This window comes from Aythya ferina, assembly GCF_964211825.1.
Source record: "Aythya ferina genome assembly, chromosome: 7".
In the NCBI taxonomy this organism is placed as follows: Eukaryota; Metazoa; Chordata; class Aves; order Anseriformes; family Anatidae; genus Aythya; species Aythya ferina.
Genome location: NC_140302.1, coordinates 2,415,242 through 2,437,423, shown reverse-complemented (window position 1 = coordinate 2,437,423; position 22,182 = coordinate 2,415,242). Strand labels below are relative to the sequence as shown.

Here is a 22,182-nt window from a genome sequence, read left to right as displayed (position 1 = left end):
TGGCAGGCTCAGGTCTGTTTATACAGCCTGGCCTGCCTCCTCCACAGCAGAACAACGTTGCTGATTTGCAGCTAATTTATGACTGATTCTCATCCTTAGTCTTTCAGCTACTTGCTTAATACCCTTTAATTGTTTGTGAATATTGTAAATCAAAAGTACAAATTCTCTTGAACGGAAGATAGCAAATAGCCACTGCCCCCACATTTCACTGCCCAAACTTTCCAGTTTATAAGAAAGAGATACAATTCCGAGATCATCTCCTCTGTTCATAGACTTTGTTGATATTTTCTTTTAAAAAAGTGCATGCTAACACACAAAAAAGTCCCACAGTCCTCAAACACTAGCCTGAACTTCAGTATTGGGATTCCTCTTCACAGGATTTCCAATCCCTGCATCCCTGTCTGAAATGGGAGTCCTCCAGGTGCTGCAACCTGGGCTCCTTTGATTTTGTAAGCACTTCAACTTAGTAAGGACACCAACCGTGATTTTAAAATGTGTACCATTTGTTTTTATTGAAGGAATAAGTTGTATAAACATTCTTGCTCTTCTCCACTGGATTTTCCCTCACTGACGTTTTTCTTGGAAGAGAAGGTCTAACATTTCCCTAACACATCAGACCCACTTCAGTTAGCTACCATAAAGAACACCAACATGCGGTAACTCTTGCCAATGGGCCTTGGATGAAAATCCCACGCCCTGTGTGTTCATACCACCATGTCCAGGATTTGCAGGAGTACAGCAGCTCATCTGGAAGCATCTAAACCTCAAAGGCTCCCAGATACGGACAATTCTCAGCATTCACATGGAAAAGGTTTCCAAACAGAAACAGGACAGGGCATATCATCAGCAGAGAGTTCCTTACAGACATCTGTCTTGCTTTGAGTTTGGATCTAACCAACACTACCAACCTACTATGGCCACAGACTGTCCTTCTCTCGCTCTAGGTCCATTTCTTTCAGACTAGAAAGTAGTGTAGCCACCTTGGATCAGAACAAATGTCCATCTATATTCCATTGTTTCTAACAGCAGCCTAACTCTGTACTTGGGGAAGGAGTACGAGAACAAGGTAAACACGAAGTTTCTTCCCTAAGTACTCCCTAGCCTGACAATTGTATGGGGAAAATCAGTAGAGAAACAATAGAAAGAACAGAATTAGTGGAACGTTAGTAAATACAACGTTATAAGGAAAAGAAAACACTGCTTCTGAAAACTTTCATGCAGAAGTCCCATGCTGTAATGTGCATATGTGCTCATGTACGACTCCAAAATGCTCATCAGCACCTTTTGCACAGTCTTATCTCCCTGCAAGGGCTTCTGTGCTACCTGGCCATCAGCTGACCCAACAATTCCCTGGCGTGCTTCCTGCTCCTGATGTGTTTGACCAGATAACAGATTTTTAGTTATTACACTTTTTTTTCAGTTGTCCCCTTGCACTCCTTGAACCAGCCCTACTATGTTTGCACCTTTAATTTGCCAGAGTTTATTAACTTCTCAGTTTTCTTCATCTTGATGTAAATGCAGCTTTTTGAAAGACTCCTTCTTGCTCCTGCAATCTCACTTACTCTGCCAATGTTGGCTTCCTTTCACTCTTTCTCAATTTTTTCTTGATACACAGCTCCCAGTGATCTACAGAAGCATTGTCCAGAGTCCCTACAAAGAATTAGGTCCTCTATCGGTCTGACTTTGAGCAGGCTTCCTGATCTGTGACTAGCTTTCCTTTTTGAAGCAGAACCCAGCAGTGGTAGAGAATGGGCTTTTCTTAGCCCTGCCAGGATGCTGAGTCTAAGCAGACAGGATCCCCAATTTCAAGTGGGGCTCTTCAGCTGTTACTGTCTAAATCATATCCTGTAAACCACTCAGGATTAAAGTCAAGGCTTGTCCTCATAGGCTCCTGAACCACTTGCTCCACCAAACAGCAACTGAGACATCTGGAAGTGTACACTGTCAAGACTGGATGTAACTTTTGCCCCATCTAGACAGATATGGATGACTTCTGTTATTCTGTTTACTTCCTTCCTTTACTCAGCCTTGTGTTGCCATTACGGTCTGCTGGTCAGCTAGGCAGAGTCAAGATTATCTTCCTACGTAGGTTTGGGACTTCCACCCATGTGGAGCCCAGACTGCCCACTGATGAGATTAGCTGGTTAAACAGTCTAAGTCTGACGTGTCTGACACACAGAACTGCTGACCTCCCAGCAAATCTCACTGCATCCTTACCGAATATTCACCACCACGGGCCTGCCACACTGATCACTGTTCCCAATTTGTGACAAGTCTGTGCTGTCAGGATCTCCGTGAACAATTAGAACACGTTTCCCCCATGTCACTTCTTAGACATCAAGCACTCACAGCGAGGAGTATCTCTCAGTTCTGTCTGTTCCCTGTTTCCTCTCCAGTTAGGTTTGACCTTAACTACAGCGGAAGGGCTATGAACCCACAGCAGTCAGGACATGATATGGGAGGGTGGCTGTTGGCAGGGAATTATCAGTGCTAGGCCCTTGACTTGGATTTGCTTTCCTCTGAGCATGAGGAACCTGATTTTGTTGCTTGAAAAAGGCACATTGCACAGCCCATTTATTTACTCAGGCATTTCCTGAGTGAGTGATCTATACTGTGGAAGGGCCTTTTGTTTTCCTTTCTGAGGGCAGGGTTATTTTTAAATAGTCTTCTTCCCCATCACCCCCACCCCCGGTGAGGGTGGCTGGACAGCACTGCTGCGAGCGGTTCACAGAGGAAGAGGCTCGGTTTCGTGGTGACTAACACTTGTGGAAAAATCCCTTCTTAGAAAGCTCTCAGAAGAATATCTCCTTCTGTTTGAGGTAGAACGGGATACTTGAATCAGCTAGGAAGCTAGACCTTTGGAGGCTCATAGTAGGTTCTGTGTATTTGATTCTGCATCGGTGTTTTACAATGGCATATCTCAATTTAAGTGCTTCGGCAGTAAATGAACACAAAACTGGAGCAAGTGACAATTTTCATCAAGAGGACATTTCTTTTTAGTTCCAGAAGTGTAAATTCAAATACAAATTCAACCATGAGAAACGTCAAAGCAACTCTTACTGTGCTCTGTACTTTATACATTGTTCCCATGGAAGATACTAGAGCTCATTGCAGAGGTAGCTTGACCTAACGTCAAACTTCGGTGTATTTTTGTGTAAGTCCTATTGAGTAACTAATGTTTCTGGAGTTCCTCACACTGGGGTTGATTCTCAGTCCTGAACCAGACTGTAGGTTATTCAATTACGTGAGTTATATTAAAAGCACCAGAAGTCAGAAAAGCTAACCAGTACTGAAATTTAATCAATTTGCTCAACACTAATCACCACCTCAATGTGTCTGCACACAGATTCCAGTAGTGAAGCACATAGTCTCTGCTTTCTGCATTACAATGTTAAACGAGCAACTTTAAAAGACACCAAATATGCATTATAGCTTTTTTGGGGGAGGGGAGAGTAAAAAGGGTTTTGCAGCCTCAGTAACACAGTGAAGTTTTAGCAAGGATGATTCAAATTCATAATGCTTCTTACATTTTGTCTCTTTCTGGGAGTCTGTGAGATAAGAGCAGCAAGTGTGGCTAGCAGAGGGATGGGAGCTGTGCAAGGCAGAAATTTCCCTGGCCTTGAGTCCCTGAGGAGATGATAGAGAAGGGACATAAAGAAACTCTTTTCGCCCCCATCTTAGCACGGTCAGAGCTGCACTGAGCACTGCAAACCACTCCAGCTTGTAAGCGTGAGATTTTTTTTTTTTTCTTCCCTTTAAAAAGTTTTCAGGAAGTCTGGGGGAGGGGCAATGCTCTTGCTTTTTTGTCATAATGGGCCCCTTTGTGGAGATGGAAGAGGAGAGATCTGCGTGCCTGCGGCGTGCAGGCTTTGCGGTGATTCCCAGGGTAACTTCCCAGATTTCCTAAAAAGCGCCGGGCCCCTGCAGTGCGGGAGAAGGGGAGCGGGACTGGTCCAGGATGGAGCTGATGGTGCTGCTCAATGCTCTGGTTACTCGCCTGCTCTTTGTGTTGCACTCCCTCATCGGGGTCTGGAGAGTGACTGAAGTGAAGAAAGAACCCAAGTACTGGCTGCTGGCACTGCTCAATCTTCTCCTGTGCCTGGAGACAGGGCTCACCCTCAAGTTTAAGCAAGGCAGAGGCTACAAATGGTGAGCATACCCTGCCGGCTCCGACGGAGCCCCTCTTGCTTCTTTGCATGTACTTTGCTGCAGATGTGGGGCTGCCTTCTGCAGCTGCTGCCTGCGAGCACAGCTGCCCTGGCTTTCTTTCTGCCACACTTCCAGGGAGCTGCGTTTTCTCCCCTGCAGAACCCAGGGTGGTGGAAGAGTGGCAATGCCCTGGCTAGTCCGTGGTCAAATCCAGAGGGCTGTCAGGAGGGGCATTTTTGCAGAAGACTGCTTGGGACACACTCTTTGTGGAGCTCTGCGTGTGTACCAGCAGCTGAAAAATGTGGGAACTTTGCTGCCGGCAAAAGATACGTGCTCTAGAGCTGCTGACCCTGGGGCATGGGTTTAGGGGAGGCAGGCACCCCTTGCAGGGTCAGCGGGCCCCTCCGATGCCACAGCCTGGCAGGGAGCACACGCAGGAGGTGTGGGGCCATGCTGGGGGCCATGCGGCTGCTCCGTGCAGATGCCCCCATCTCTTACCCACCCCGCTGCTCCCTGCGGGCACCTCTTTCCCTGGGACTGCATTCCCTGTCCCTGCTACTTGCAACAGTGCCAACACCGTGCTCATGCACGAACCAAAACTCAGTGACAAGTAAATGATGAGCATTGTGAAATCTCTTTCACAATGCAGTGACAGGGGTTTCGGTATTTGGATTTGAATTTGAGAGGCTATTCCAGAGGGCAGCCTTCATGCAGGAGAGGCTTCCTAAGAAATGGACAAAAAAAGTTAGAGCCACAGAGTTTGCCCAAGCACATGGGCTTTTACGTGCATGTACGGAATGACTGCAGCCTGCTACAGCTCATCAGCACGATCAGGCAGCCAAAACAAAAGCTCTGTGAAAAGAATGCTCATGTAACTAATTGTAATGGTTTCATTAGGACCTTTAATTTTTAAAAACCTCAAACTGCAGGCAGGCCCCTGGGATAAGTCCAAGGCAAGAAAACTGAGTATTTCAGTGGCCTTATATTCCTGTCTGTTGCAACCTGGGAAACTCATTATAACAGAAGCAGTGTTGTGTGACAATTCACACGAGTGTTCCATGCTCTAAATGTAAACGTAATAAAAGCAGTGATGAAGTCTGGGATACAGGAAAATTTAACAACAGCAGAACTCCAAACGCACATTTATAAGACAGAGGCAGAGGGAGCAGACCTGATTCACTGGGGAGAGGAAGAGGCAGATGACACTTCATGAAGGAACACTTGCTAAGCCCACTTTTGGAAGATCCAAAGGAAAAACAGATACGGAAAGCAGATCCTTTCTAAGGAACGTGCATGTTAGAAGTCTGGGCTAAATTTAGCTAGCAGGAAATTCTGAAAATGGATGTGGTCCAGCACTCTAAGAAACAGTAAAGTATATTATAGGTAAGAACTGCAGACAAATGGGCAGCATCTAATCACAACAGGGTAATTTCCTCCTCTGGTGGAAAACTCCCACACTCAAACCGGGTAGTATCAACTCCATCTACAGAAATACCTCCCTAGATGTCTACTGGTGCAGGCAAAGGACAGTCTGTGCCACAGAACTCTCCTGCCTCTGACAGCCTCATATTCTTTCTATTCGCTGTTGACAAAAGACAGTTACTTATTACACCAGCCTAAATAATTACATGGCACATGTGGAGAAAGTAACATTATGCACCTGGCCAAGCAGTATTTGCTCTAGACTGCTCTTTCTGAAAGAAAGGCAGGGTTAAAGCTCCTGAGCTTTCCTGGCCTGATCTGCTATCATTAGCTCAGCATTGCTAACCTGCCAGCTGGATGGATTTTTCATGTACTCAGCTCCTACAGGAAATACTGTAAAACAGAGTACTTCTCCCATTCAATCAAGAGGTGTGTTCTCCCCAAAATAAGCAGGCTAAAACCCCACAGAACAACTGAGTTTGATGAAGAGGGGAAAAAAAAAAAAAAAGAAAAAAAAAAAAGACAAATAGAGAAAACAAACAAGCAGCAGAAAACCAATACCACAAACCCCAAACCACCAACACACAATGACCCAGGACTATCTTATGTAAAGGGGATTGGTTGAAACACTTTATAGCAGCTCAGTAACCCAGTCATTTTCCTGAGGAGTTCTTTGGTTGTGTTTTTCTTCCTCAAAGTTTAATCTCCACTGGAAAAGTCATAATTACAAAAACAAAAGTAGTTCCTATCTGGATCCGATGCAACAATACATGCAACAATATTTGAACAAAATGTTGCTGCAGTTACACAATTATAAGCCATTTAAATTCACTACCAGATGTGTAGGACAGAGGGAGTCAAGCAAGCATCCGAAGTTTGGCCCCACTGCTCCATCCACACAATGCAAAGGCTGCCGTGCATCTTGGCAGTATTGTTGTGATGCTCCCTCTGCACTACACCAGGGCTAGATGGACCATCAGTGGCATCAGAGAAACTCTTTCCTAATCCAAAAGGATAAGAATTGCCCCCAAAAAGTCACATTTTATAAGAAAACATCAGCAACCTTTGAATCAGTACTTACAGGACTAGTAATGAAACTTCTCCAGTATGTCTGAATGAGCTCAGCTCAAGAAGCTGAAGATCTTAAAGCATCACCATCACAAATTATACAGGAGAGTGACTAGAAAAATGAACAAGAGACAGAAATCCTAAAAAGATTAGATAACTGGCAGTGCAAGTGGGGGAACAAGGCCAAGGCCCATTTTCACCAAGCTTTTTAGCCTGCCCTAAAGATCCCTTACTGAGGAAATGCTTGTTTTAGGCAAACTGATACTGTTTCTACCTTTCAACTTACTGATTCACCCTTCAGGAGATCTGAAAGAGTATGTTAGCTAAATATTTTTCTTGTTTGTTTGTTCTAAATACAGAGAATGCAGTGATGGAGATCTAAACAGCTAAAAGCCTTTGGTTGGTTTTTGAAAAAAAAAAGATTTTAAATAAACTACATATGATCTTGGATTTACAAAAACGCTATCATTTGTAACTGACAGCATGAGGAATTCAGCAAGAATAACAACTCTTATGTGCAGTTAAAATGAGCTGTAACTAAAGTAGCATTCTCAAGGTCCAACTCAGCTAATGATAGGATACATGGGATTTACGATGTGCTAGAATACCAAGCTATCTTTTCTTTTCCTTTGCAGGTTTTCACCAGCGATATTTTTATATCTGATTTGCACAGTACCATCATTATGGCTACTAGAAATTCATCACGGGACACAGGTATTTATTATCAGACAAGATGGGACTGCCTGGAAATCGATGAATTAATTGATGGGTAGTAATTGGGAATGCATGCCAGACCTTGTTCCAGTTTTCCATTTTATACTGTTGGGACATTACATAACATTGCATAATGTTACATATAGACCAGCTGGGACTATGGACCACTGTGCATTTCCTAAATATCAAGTAATCAACCTTTTTCCTAGCTAAAATGAGACCTTTATTCAGCTGGGTAACTGAGGACTAGAAGTTTGAAACTGGCCCTTCAGCCCCAGGTTACCAGCTTTAATCTTTTCCAGCATGGTGACAAAATTTAATTGCTTTAGAGGCCTTTATTTAAAAAAAAAAAAAAAAGAAAAAAGAAAAAAAAAAAAGTACGAGTTTCATGGCACTTAAAGGCAGGCATCACAATTCCAAGCAAGCCAAAATTGAGGCAGGTATCAATGAAAGGGGTCTTAAACTCAAATTACCTCGTGTTTACTGCAACCTAGGAGAATATTCACAGATTGCTAACAGATTTGCTGACATGTTGTAAATTGTCTGTGTTTATATTCCTTGTCTGTGCTGTACGGTGATCTGGGAAGGGGGTGTCTGGGTTCCACTTCAGGACCCAAACATGCAGCAGAGCTTTTAAAATGAATTGTTCTTGTGCCAGATGGGGTCAGTTAGGGCCAAGACAGAGCCTGCACCTCTCCATGCAGGCTGCCTGCGAGTCCCCATAACACTTCTATATAGTGAAAAGGGCATTTGCTATGTCCCCAGAGTTGCACATATTGGTAATGCACAACCATGGCAAAAAGGGGTCTAGTAGGAGTAAGAGAAAAAGCTTCAGAAGAAAATACATAAATTAGACTAAGGAGACACAGTGCCTCATTTTCTCCTTTGAAACATTGTTAGAGCCCACAGAAGCATAATCAAATATTCAAAATTGTGTTTACACTGAAAATGCCTGAGGCTTTTTCTAAATACAGCAGCAGGAATTTATTGTCTTCTTGCTTTGCCAAATCTCCTTAAACAGTCACAGACAGGTAATGTGGATATTGAGAACATTTGTCATAGTTAAATCTGGTCCAAGAAGCAGGCTAATTTTGTAGTCAGAGGCAGCAGTTTATTTCCTAAAATGATGTTAGAACATGGCATACTTTGTTCTTATTGATATACTGCTACTGTGAATTAAAGAGGAAGTACATCAAGTTAACAGCTTAGTTTATACCTGGAGAGATAGGATGGAGAGTTCTGGAAATGCACACTCGAATAGATTTGAAAACAATACCTCCAGAAGGGGAGCAGCCCTCCTAACAATTAACCTCAAAATGCAGCACCCAGACAAGTACTACTGTGCATGCTAAAGTATTGCTGAGATTTTCCTTATTAAAATACTAGCAGAATGGGTAATTACGTACTCACTAGATCCACACATTTCATATATACACACCATCGAAACAGTTTGTGGTCTTTAAGGTAGCAGAATTTTGATCTCCCAGTGGATCCCTAAGAGGAAGTGTTGGTGCTATTATTTAAGGCATGTGCTAATACATGGTCTTTCCTTCTGAAGACTGAGGCAATTCTGCCTCTGAGCACCGCAGAAGTAGACATAAGTAATACCATTCATCTATCACCAGTGGAGTATGGGCTGCATAGAAAGTACTGCTTTGCAGTGAGGTATTTGGGGATGAAATACATTTTGGGAAGAAATGCTATAAAGGAAATTCAATTGTACTGAGTGAAAAAAAATTTCTGTCAGCAAAACAGAGTGGCAAGAAAATTAAAACCATTTAATCTATTAAAAATAACCATTCTTTCTTCATAAAGTGTAAGATCTCAAATGAACAAGTGCCTCTTAGCTTTTCAAACACCTGCTGCAGTACTGCTGCAGAAAGCAAGAGCTGACCCCCTTCAGCAAAGCTCACCTGACTGCCGGGGCAATAGCCAGCTTTCTAGTCAGCAGTAACACAGATACCTGGCAAACCTTGCAATTACTTTTATCCACTCAAAGCTTGAACATTAAAGAAGTAATTGATAATTTCTGCCCATTCCCTCAGCTTCTTTCTGACATCGGATTCCCTTACCAACTAAAGTTCTGTCATATCACTCTTCCAGAAGAGAATTAAGATAGAAGTGCTGTAAAATGCGTACAATTATTTCCTGTTTTATTTTTGCATAGAAAAAATCTTGGCAGCTTTGTTTAGCTACATACACATCTCGATACCTAGGAGTAACTAGGCTGTAGAAGTAAGCAAGAAAACTACATTTATCAGCTGCCTATGAGGCTTAGTTTTTTTCCTTCTTCCTTGTCACATCCCCATTAAGTCACTGCATACACATAATTAGCTAGGCAAATATGCCTGGCACCAGCAGTCCTATCTACATGCATATAGATAATGTAACATAAAGGCTCCTCTCCAAACTTTTAAGTGAGTCACCACTTAATAAGCATTCAGAAGAACTAACTAAAACAAGATAGGAAGGTACTTAAACGAAAATTGGGAGTCTGTTTAAATGCCTGGCTTTGCAGAAGCAGCTCTCCATTTCCTGCCTGCAGTTTGAGACACACAGACCCGCCCTGAGGAGCACCATTCAGTCAGCATCCATGGAGCCTTCCACTGAAATAGCAACCTCCCATCACGCCAGGAATGGTTTCAAAAAAATTCACATATAAGGAGCCTACAAAAGATACTAATAAAGTGAACCGGTTTTCTTAAAGCAGTGTTCTCTGTGCCTGTGTACCACTAGAAAAATGAAACGAGGCCCCTCACAGCCATGCAGAAACATGGAGCATGAGAGCTTTACTCTGTCCCCCTGCAGCAGGGCAAGCCTCAAATTTGGCAAATTCCTCCCTAATAGGGTTTTTAAAAACAACTAACCAAACCCCCAAACTCTGAATTTTAATGCAAGTTCATAGCTCTCCCCTCTTCACTCTGCCACACTGGGCATGGGGCAGAGGAGAGGGCTCGAAGGCTGACCTGCTGACAAGCCAAAGGCTGTCGAGGTGAATTAGCCTTCCCCTCCAGCACAAGGTATCAGTCCCTTTGCCCTACCCAGGCTACTTGTAACAAGGTAGATACTCACTTCTTAATATGCTGGGGCGGTTATTTCTCTTACACAATAGTTTGAAGTCATGGTGTTGTTGACCAACTGCATCGCACTGCCTGTGGGAGCTGCTCAGAAAGGCTGGCCTTTGGAGGCTTCGGTCTTCTCCTACAGGCAATAGATAAATAGGCTTCTCCAGAGCACCAGTTAATTTCCACTTCTGAAACATCCCCTGAACAATCTGCTGCTTCTCCTGCTCTCCATGGGCTGCAGGGCTAACCCAGGAGATCAGCCCTACAAGGCTGTAGCTGGGCAGAACCCCAGCCCCTCCCTGTCGCTGTCTCCATGCCCCATAATTCAGGCTTCCCTCCTCCAAATGGAAATATTCCCCCCATTTGTGTGTGAGTCTTTCAGCGTGCACACACCCACTGTCCAAATAAGCCAGGCATTCAGTTTAAGAGCCTTTATCACCACGTACAAAAGCAACAAGGACTTCCTCCTGATTTTTCAGGCCACAGGAAGTCGCTCCATTTCTCTACAACATCATCAAGCAAGAGGCAGTGTTCACTCAGACATGTGCAGAGACCAAGGAAAGCATCAGAGCGGAATCCAAAATTTGTTCAAATGTGACATTTGCTGGAAAACGTTGCCTGCATATTGGCAGGCATTATGCTGAATACAGCTACTCAGCATGCACTCAAACACATTCCAATTGTTGCAGAAAATCACTCCTCGTGCAATAAAATGGTGGGGGGCCCAGTGGAGAAATGCAAATCATCTGGTGTTCTCTGGCACAAGTAGGATAGAAGTCTTTAATGACAGCATGGTTTGATTTTTTAATTATCCCTTTTCTATTACAATGAAATGTTAGGGGTTGTTATGAAGACAGATTTTAGAAACCACTCCCCAGATGCTCCAGGACCAGCCATGGGGTGAAGCAGAAAGCAGCATGGCACTGCACTCCTCAGTGCTCAGCCCAGCCTCACCACGGCTCACTGCACTCCAAGTAACAGTATGCCTTAGCCAACATTTACTTTCTCCAAGTAACCGGTGTCTGAGAAAACTAAAGCACCACTTCTTCCACTCTGCAGGGATGGGAGATATCACAAACCTGTATTTCCTAGTTATTATTTCCCTTAGAGGGGAAACACAAACCAAGTGTCCCCCCAGCCCAACTCTATCCATTTCAGCCTTGAGGTAAACCATACAGAAGAATGAAACAGCACATTTAGAGAACCTTTTTTCTTGTCACTAGGGAAAAGAAACAAATTTTGAAAAGTTTGGATGTAGAGACCGACCAGAAGTATAAGATAGCAGACTAACCATGCCCAATTTTTACCCTGTTTTACCATTTTAGGCAGAGAGAGACTGTAGGAAACCCAGCAGCCTGTCGAAGAGAGCTTCAGGCAGAGAGCATTCAGAGGGTGCAGTCTTAACAGCAAAGGTGTCACCTGCTCCATCAGCCTTTGAATTTACATCAGCTTTATCGGCACAATCCTATAGCTTCTCAAGGGCCTACCAACACATCACCCCTGCCCACAGAAGAATTCCTCCCTTCTGAGCATGAGGGAAATTACAGTCAGAGTAAGCATGTAGCTTTGTTAACATCCACTGACTTTACGAACGAACCCTCTGCAGTTTGGCAAAACAGGTCTCTTCCAGCCACAGAGCACATCTGCTCCCTGTGCACGACATTTATGCATGTGTGATGTTTTTGTTCACAACAGTATTGCAGTAATGAGCCTGGAGCTGGTCAGGTGAATGTCACCAACCAAGACTTCAATCAATCCAGAGACAGCAGTCATGGAAGTGAGGGAATAGATCACCACATCATTCAGACGGTGGGACACCTTTCCTGTTCCTAGTAGAGAGATCTTACAATGCGTAAGGAAAGAGCAATTAGAGAGGACTGTCGTGTCTATTTGGGAAGCCTCCTCACACAGGAGTAAGAAAATGTTAGCTTCACAAAGCCACATGGTGGAAGTGGCCTACGTTATACCATGTACTAACTATTCAGTTAGATTCTGAATGGTTATTGCTGGTAGAAAGTCTCATTGTTCTCAGAATCTAACTGAATTTAAAGAGTGTCCAGTGACAGTTCTGCAAATGATAATGCTCAGCTGAAAAATGAGAATGGGAGAAAAAGCACAGAGAAAGAATCAGTATTCATTACCCAAAATTGGTATTAATATGCCTTTTTCAAATTATGCCTGCTGCATAGAAATTATCTGCTCTAATACAAGATGACAGGGAACAAAAGCAGGCTGAAGGATGAATGCCATCTTTAGTGTCAGTCTCCTGAAGTTACAGTATGCTATTGCTGTTGTCTTTTAAACAGGCTAAAGTCTTAGTGAATCAGCTCTCCACGATCTGTGAAACTGTATGGACGCTGGCCCTCCACCAGACCTTCCTACTGCTCCTAGTAGTTGGGAGATGGCTTCTCCCCATCGGGATGGAAATCACGCGGGATCAATTGTCTCAGCTGCTTCTCATGTTTGTGGGAACAGCAGCAGATATACTTGAATTTGCTAGTGAAACCCTGGACATTAAGGATGTGCGGTAAGGAATATTTGCTGGCATAAATAATTTGCACAGAGCAAAAGAGTTGCTTGTTGTTTTTTTTTTAAAGTTTGTTCGGGCTGTCTGCAGTATCCAGATTATTCAAACTGTATTCCCACTGATAACAGAAAGCTACACACAAGGGCTCTGTTTTCCTGCTCTTGCCTTTCCCTCTGTAAAAGACATAACAGTCCTATGAGCTTTGTTAGAGATTACTCATCCATTGCCAGCAGAGAAGCATGTCACATCCATCACAATAAAAGGGTACGAAGAGCCAAACAGCTAGCATAACTGCCATGCAGCGTCAGATCTTGCAGCTACAGGAGCTGAAACACTGGATACACAGTAAACCTTTCAGGTTAATGAATTGTTTTAGACTGGCATGGAAGCAACTAGAGTTTGCTTTAGTGATTCATTATCCAAGTTGGTTCTTTAGTTGTTTCAGATGTACTTTCTTCTGCGTGATAGAATGACAAAGCGTTCAAAGATAAGAAGAAAGGGAGCAGAATATTTCTGGTGTGAATTTTCAACATTGCAATCTCTCCCAGAGAACGTAAGCCCATCTCCCTCTCACAGCACTGAGAGCTGAATGGTGAACATCCATCACAGAGAAAAAATCCGAGAAGAGGTTCATCCTCTTACAGACACAGTATTCAGTATTTTTATTTTATTATTTTTAATAGCACAGAACATTTTACAGGAGGGAGAGAGGTCCTTCCCACTTGGCAGAGAAGCTGCAGGCTCTCAAGGAATGTGTAATCATTACATATGTAAAGACATTTCTGAGCCACATGTCTATTTCCACATGCTTATCATTATAACAGCATTAAATATTTAGCGTAATTATACAGCTGGAACATGTGGCATGAACAGCAGAAATTCCACACCAAAGTTGCCTGGTTTTCTTCGTCTTACTGGTACATCTCAGACGCATGCATTAATCAATCACTGTCTGGCTTAACCTCCCTTTAAATAACATCCCAAATACTATGGAAAACATTTTTGTTGCCACATAAGGAAACTGCATCTTCACTGTTATCGCTTTTTCCCCTCCCATAGGAAGAATTATGTTCTCTTAAATGCAATTCTTGCTGTATGGACCTGGAGTATGTTACAGTTTCCACTTGATCTTGCAGGTTAGTACTTGCACATAGACAAGAAGAGAACAAGTGCTTTAAGTTTTTGTTGGCATGTCTCGTGGCTGTGCACACGCTACGGGCTCTACCCAGGACTTCTGGTGGAGAACAATTCATATGACAAAGACAATAAGGCTTTTTGCTGAAAGACCACTGTGGTTTCTTTTGAGGAACCATTTATTTATGGCTAATCTCTGATCTCCCTGATAAAACCACTTCCAGGAAAACTGGTATTGCAGTACTGTATTGAAGCATCTGCTCTGGTTGCGTGTTACTGCCTTAAACTTTGCTGTGTAAGCTCTTGAACTAGATCTGATTGTGAATTCTGTCACGGTTCCAATCTGGGCAGGTTATTGGCACCTATGGAGAGAGGAACCAGCCTCAGGTACCGGGAACAGCACAGCCTAGAGCACAGGTATCAGGCTCAGAAGAGGTTATCACCGGAGAAATTAGCTATTCACAGGAAACCTATAGGGCCATATGATGTTGGGACTGTACATGCTTATCCTAAAGGAAGAGGCCCAACATTCAGCTTACTCAAACTGATATTTGTCTATACGCAGAAAGGGCTTCTCTAGATCAAAGGAGAACAAGGAAAGCCTCCTCAACCACCAACTGTTGCAATCATTCTGGCCTCCAACTGCAAGTTTGCAGCTGAACTATACCAGTCTAAAGATGAGGTATCCTCACCAGCACCTTATATAAAATTGATGACTAGGTAGACACGGTGATTAAAATAATGAACGAATAAAGTAATGAGAAATGATTCTGGGACATTTTTATTAGCCTTTTCTTTGTGGACAGCATTAGACTTTGTTTTCAACACTGAAGCTAGGAAAATATTCCAGTATTTCAGCTCAGCTGCTCACCTCCTGAGAAAGCTGATGCAATTTATCACAGATAAAATTCCTGTTACTGGTAAAATACATTATCTTACAGATACACAACACTCAAATTAAAAAAAAAAAAAAAAAAAGGCAAAAACACTACACATACATCACCACTACTGAGATAAATTCAAACGCTGCTTAAAGAAACACACCATTAATTTAAGTGAACTAAGCTGTGCACTGTGCTTTTTTTTCCCCCTCTCCTCTGGCTGTTGCTTTTCTGCTTATTTAATTACATTTACTAGTTAAAAATTAAGTTATTGAACACACTACCCTGAAATTTACCATGGGTACAATTTGTTTTAGGTAATTCTATACAGCTGCACAGATACTACTTGTCATTCAGGCATCAGAACGTTTAATCACACATCAACCATGACCTAAAAGAGCAATTCATAGACAATATAGGATGTCAGCAATGCAGGTAGGACTGTTAAACAACAATGACACAAAAGCCATTAAAAAATTAGCTGCTGCCGAAGCTTTGCCTAATGGATTCAGAAAAAGCATTCCCCATTCGACAACTCATTTTCCACTCTTGAGTCTCATCTTTTTTCTTTTCCCAGAGCTGACTCAAACAATGGAGTTATTTTGGTAAGCTGCGATGTTTGGTGGTTATTACTGCATCCCAGTAACTACAGGTCTTAAGCTAATGAAATCACACTGCCTGAGAAATGGGTCAGCTCAGCTATATGCATTTTCGTAAGATGCAGCTATAGTTACTGCACACAAAGCCTTCTAATGACCCTTCTCTGGATGCTGTGCCACCAAAAGCATTCTAGCTCACCACTGTCATTATAGCTGAGGGGGATGCATCTGCACAGGTTCCAGTTGTTGCACCCAACTTGATGTCCAGAAAGCTACAAACAAGTAACAGTAGCTCAAGTCTCATATGACAAGCAGGGACTACAGTTTCTTCCTGTCCATAATGCCTGATATTGACCCTCAAACATGACCTGATTTTACTATGACACGTAGAAAAGGCAACAGGAATCTTTTAAAATCAAGGTCTTCACCTGGAACTAGCTGAAGTGCTACAGCTTTGGATGTTCCCATTCAGCATCGAGGGCTTTTTTCAGTTTGTGGTATTTTATTTTATTGGTTTGTTTTTTTAAGGATGCATATTAGCCTGGCACATTGATTCAACAGAAAAGCATCTAGGAAGTTGTTGCAGAAGTATTAAGTGATCCACTTCTTGTTTTCAAGTGTATAAACACTGATAGCTTTGTGGGATAGTAAAGGGGAAACAATTTTTTGGTGTTTTCCAGCAGACCACGTAAGTGCCTGCTTAACACGAGATTAGTGTGCTGTACTGAAACAGAGCTCAGAAATGGGATATGCTTTATGTTGAACTGTTTACACTCAAAGGCATTTATAATCCAGGGTATCTAAAAGCTGCACTTCACCCAATCCTATGTTTTAAAGAGTTGTTTTAACACGTGTTTTATTTCCAGTACAGCATATTGGCTGCAAACCAACTGCATCAGCAAGGCGGATCCCCAGCCTGCTGTTCTGCAGGTACAGCGCGGAGCTGTGGAACATCGGGGTCAGCTTGTTCATACAGGATGGACCCTTCTTCATCGTGCGTTCAATCCTGATGGGCCACTTCAGAATATTCAATCAGTTGCTGGTGTTTTTTACAGCTAAGAACATCTTAGTTTTGACCCTACAACTGTATCGTTTGGCAGTGATAACATTAGACTTCCGTGCTACTATTCTGCAGAAGAGCAGGAAAGGAGAAGTCAGCTGTTGCCCATGTGAGCCTTATGAAGCCAGCACTCAAGCTACTGCTGAGCAAGATACTGAAATGAAAGTTCATTGATTCTCCAGTGAGAGAGGAATCCCAAGCTCCATCAAAAGACCAGTGAGCACAGTTACTGACTCAAAACCAACTGTATTTCTCACAGCTTCCTCAAAAGGGCTTGGCCTGTTTCTATGGTCAAACAGACTTTGAGCACATAAACCATCTCGTTCACCAAGAAATCAATTTCTTCTGAACTGTAGGGGAAATTTCTGAAGCAAAAGATAGAGAAATGGAACATTTTGTATCCTATTGGATTTCAGTGTGTGTTGACTAGTTCCCTGTTATATTATCCATAGGGATTTTGTAGCCATAGTTCGTAGTAGCAATGAAGGTTTGGCACACTAACAAGGTTGGTTATTACCTTGGGTGACACTCTGCTGACATATGTACCTGCATGTATTCAGATAGAAGGATAAGAAGGATAAAAATCCTCATGGAATAGGGGAAACAGAAGCATTCAGCCCTACTTCAGTGGTTGGGCTGTAACTTAAGCATGATAAACAATGTTTGCTGTGCATGGAAGCAGCTGCTACAGTGACAACTGCAGACACCTAAGTGAAGGGGCATGATTTGTACTGTTACTATGACATCCAAACATCGTTCATTCAAAAAATTCAAAGCTTCTTTGAATGTTACCTCACCTCTGGTGGATTTTCAGTTTCAAAAGGCTATGCAACACCATGAAACACCATGCTGTCTCTTAGGACCTGCACGGTCTGAATAATTTCAACCTCACAAATAAAAATATATTAAAATGATAATGAAATCCTCACAGATCATTTGAACACGACTGTGTTTGTCACCCAGACATTTTCTACAGAGATATTTGCATTTTTATTTCTATCAGTCAGAACATAAACCAAAAAGAATATTGTTTTTAATGCTGCACTGTGTTTGAAGTTGAGGGCAGTTTTGAAGTGTCACCATTTTTCTTTTTTTTTTTTTTTTTTTTAAATGGCCTTTCTCAGGCATCTCAGGTAGCCAAGCCAACTAGAAAGAAGGTGGCACTACAGAGACTTGACAGAAAATCTAAGCAGAAGATTTGTGGCTTGTGCTTAACATTTCATGAAGCCCCATGAAATCATTTCAGACGTCATCTGGTCTATCAAGTGTCAAGATCTACTTTTAAGAAATGGCTAATAGTTATGCATTTAGTTCTACATTTAGGGTGAATAATATAGGGTTCATTTCTCCCATGAACATTTTACATCAGTTTAAGACCAACGTCCTTGTTGGGCTTAGCTTATACAGGTTGAAAGATAAGCAATGTTTTAAAGGCTGCCTAAAAATCATATGCTCACAGAAAATGGCAGGTGCTTTTACAAATTTCTGCATTCATTCTTAATGAGATCAGAAAATCATATTAAGAAAACAAAAACAAAACTAGCAAATAGAGTGGCCTAATTAAAGTAATTTCTGTTGTTAAAATTTCCCAGTCTTACCTAAAGCCTCACCAATCTAAAGACAGAATGTGGTTCTGGGAGTGCGTAAGAGTGTTTCTATGACCACCACAGCAGTCATATGCTTATTTATTAATAGCCTGATAAACAATGGCACATTTATTCTTTGAAAGATATACCTATTTAAAAATGAACCTATTTAAAATGTCCCCAAACATGTGAACCTGTGTTAGTATTTATGAGATGTTAAACCATATGATCTGTTCTGTGCAGGATCAGGCTCTTCCATTACAAGAAAAGCCATAAAGAAAGAAGTCTCATACACCTCGTAGCAATTTCTACCATTTGTACTTTAGTAATAACATGCAACGCCTCCTGCTCTTCTCATTTTGGGCCTCTTTCCAGCAGGAGGAAAAAAGCCAATTGTCATTCACAATGCTGTTTTAAGGTTGACATATGGAGAGTGGAATGCAACTTCATTTGGGATTTTAACTCCAGTCTATAGGTAAAAAAGACAGAGTGCTATTGCTGACCAGCTGTGCTGTCTGAAGCCTTCCGCACCAAAGTGCATTTAGAATCAGCTGGTCGAATTACAACACATCTCCTTGTTGATGCAAGCCAGGACTACTCACATTCATTGAGTTTACCACTTGCTGATATAGTAATTATCATGTTAAAGAGATCCTTGCTAATTAATTTGGAGTGTACTGACCTTCCTAGAGCATCATTTGAAATTCACCAGCCCAAAAAAAAAAAAAAAAAAAGAAAAAAATATGCTGCCTATTTAAAGGCTTAGTTCAGCAAACTGCCTACCAGGCTCAGCCTGCAGCAAATGCAAGATCCCCTGGGGTGAGGAATACAGAGACTAGCTACAGCACGAATATTACACAAAGAACTGTGTTTCCTAGTCTACAGGTTGTTTCATTTTAAGCAGTAGTAAAGCTACTAATCAGACCTACTGTGAGAAAAATCTCACTCCACTGCTAGTTTGTTACTACGAGGTCCAGTCCCCCTTCAGTCACAAAGTAGGCTAGATCCTCCCTCATGCTTTGGATAAAATAGATTTGGACTCTTCCTCCTCATCACAGCTGAAGACAAACAGATTGCTTAAAAACAGGAGGAAAAAAAATAAAAAACAACACAGAAACAGACAAGCACTTAAATGGTGGGCAGCCTGCCCTCCCACCTGCACATGAAGGGGCAATCACATATGCCAGGTAGCAGCAGGAATGACTGATAGAGCATAGTACTGTCTAATTCATTGAGAAGCCTGCAGATGGCAATTAAAAAGTCTTGAAGTTTGTATGTTTGGTCACAGCAGCAAACCTCAGTTGCAAGCCATCTTCATCTACCTCTTGCAAACGTTTTGAGAGGGAGGGCAGAGCGGCTTCAGCAGCAGGCTGTTCGAGCAAGCTTAATCAGCAGCTGGGTGCAGGTGTCATCTTGCAGCCTTCCAGAGCACTGCTCTGTGGAAGCAGGAGAATGTATTTTCTTGAAGATTACCGGCATCAGTGTCTACTGGTGTCACACCCATTATTCAGGAAAAGCTGCGATAAGCTTTCAGGACTTGGAAAAATTCAAGCCATCAAATTGGGAGGATTTCAGAACATCTATCTTAGCCATTATTTACTCTTGAGTCAGGAGAATTACATTACTAAATCTCCTCTGCAAATAGATATCTAGCCATTACTGTTATTTATTCTGGTTGTTCCTGCCTTATCCTTTTAGATTATTCTATATTAAAAATCACTAAAATGTTTTGCCACTTGTCTTTTCCTGAGCTAAAATGTATTCCTCCTTTCCTTTGGACATTGGTTTAAATAAGATCATAGCCCTGAGCCAAGAAGAAGAAGAAGAAAAAAAAAAAAAACAAACATTAAAAGCAACAGTAGCCATTATTTTATTGCATTTCTGTTGATATTTGTACTGTACCATGTTCTCTTGCACCATGTGGAAATGGAAGAAAATGTGCAATTACGTCTACAAATTTCCAACTGTATTTTGCAAATAAAAGGCAGTTACCTCAGGCATAGCTGCCAATTTATTATGTGAAAACTGACTGTTACATGTTCACATTAATTACATCTTCCACATGCTGCGTTTCTTTCCCATCCTTCGTAAGTTAATTACTTTGGCCAGATTCTGACTGCAGCCACTGCTTTGAAAGCCCAGAATAATTCCAGTGAGTGCCACATTGCTCTGGAGAGATTTGTCTTCACTCAGAACCTTTGCCTCCAAACACACGAGTCACACGGTGATCCCAGCTAAGATCTAATATCTGCATGCAGGATACACACACATATGTATATGCATTTAGATGCTGCAATACCTAACAGATGCAGCTTTGTATTTCTGCTATGGTGTGCAAGACTGCTGATGAAAACACTGCAGATGTCCATAAAAATACTTACGGAAATGCCTAAGCATTACAAATGCTTTAAGCTCATGTCTCTAAATACTAAGCATACTGTCCTCTCTGAACAATACACTGATTTTAGAAGAAGTTTTGTAAGATCCCTGGCATTCCATCCAGGTTTCCTCAGTTGAATGAAACCCACCCAACCATTATTTCCCCCCTCAAAAATTATATTTTTTAAATCTTTGGAAATTATTATCAAGATCACGTTTACATCTGTTCAACTTTAAAGTGAAACAAAAATATTGGTTTGGAACAATTGCTGGTTGACAATGCTAGCAAAGATTTTGCTATTACTTTCTTGCAGATGGCCATCAAACTGTACATACAAATCAGGAAAGCTCAGGTTCAACTGGCTTCTTGTTACAAGATTACATGTCCAGGAATGTATTTTAGATTCTTTGCAGTGCATAACCTGTGAATTCTTGCTTACACCATGAAGGAGGAATGGGTAGCTGCCATGGTATAGCTAACTTCCAGGGAAGTTAATGCTTTGGAAATCAACTGCATGAGAGCGCATGGAGAAAAAAAAAAAAAAAAAAAAAAAAAAAAAAAAAAAAAAAAAAAAGGAAATCTGGACTCTTTTCTAAGAGAATCTCGCATGAAAGCACCTATGTCTGATAGAGTGTATGATCTATATTTTATGATTTTATAAACTACTGCTCTATACTTTAAAAAAAGAGCACCCCCCCCCAATACTCTTAGTAGAAAGCAAAAAAAAAAAAAGTTTTTGTTTCTGTCCCAATTTTACGAGAATATCAAGATATGTGTACAAAAGATTGAGATTTTTTTCAGATCATGCCAGCATGCCACTTTGCGTTGTGTGTTGTCTGATCAATACCAACCTGCATATTTTCCATACCCGTCAGACAAAAAGATCCTAAAGTACCCTGAAAATTCATTAGAACAGAACACTAGCATCTACTACGGTATAAGGCTGTTTCTTTTGTTCCGTATCAGTAGAAAATAGGTAAGCTTTGAATCACCACAGCAGAGAGTAGTTGGCACTGGTCTTTGGGTTCAATTCTCCATCTTTCTCCATGCTGCTCTTCAAGGAAAGAAGCTTTCCAACACCAATACCAAAGCCCACCTTGCCAGATGAAGGAAAAAAACATTCCTGGTTTGTACAGGTGAGGCAATAAAAAGGGGTCACAATGGCAAAAAAGCAAAGATGTTAAGGAGGCAAGAGTGAAATGGAAGAAACATTATAAAAAATAATTATCAACTTGAACTCCTACATCATCCTCTATTTCCAGCTGTGTTTTTGTTTTTTTTCCTGTCTATATTTCAGGCTGCTTTCTGGGCCTATCTCCCAGATCTCAGTACACAGACAAAAAACACCGAGCACTGAACCTCCCGCTACTGCCTGCAAAAGCCTCTACAAAAGCACTCAATAGTTCAGGCCAACTTAAGATGAAGAAGAGCCAAGCCTACTTCCTCCTGTTAGAGACTGAAAGTACCTGCAGCTGCCAAAGAGCTTCCTCCATTTGTCTGTAGCCTACTACAGGGAGAAGGATGTTTTCCTGAGCAGGGTCTCTGAAGGCCCAGCTTATTGAAACAGTAGCATCATTTCCTGCAACCCTACAGATCA

The 22,182-nt window shown here is 41.8% G+C and overlaps 1 protein-coding gene across 3 annotated transcripts; it reads left to right on the top strand.

Annotated features, from left to right (window-relative positions):
• Positions 1–3,794: 3,794 nt before the first annotated feature.
• TMEM26 (transmembrane protein 26) lies at positions 3,795–19,934 on the top strand. 3 transcript variants are annotated; one of them, XM_084524974.1, is made up of 6 exons: positions 3,795–4,149; positions 7,275–7,353; positions 12,114–12,227; positions 12,725–12,945; positions 14,005–14,081; positions 16,426–19,934. In XM_084524974.1, the coding sequence occupies exons 1-6, from the start codon at positions 3,959–3,961 to the stop codon at positions 16,791–16,793; spliced, it is 1,050 nt and encodes a 349-aa protein (XP_084381100.1). In that variant the 5' UTR covers positions 3,795–3,958; the 3' UTR covers positions 16,794–19,934. The 3 variants fall into 3 exon arrangements, with proteins under 3 accessions (XP_084381100.1, XP_084381102.1, XP_084381101.1); XM_084524976.1 differs by having other exon boundaries at positions 16,431–16,751; XM_084524975.1 differs by lacking the exon at positions 12,114–12,227.
• The last annotated feature ends 2,248 nt before the right edge of the window (positions 19,935–22,182 follow it).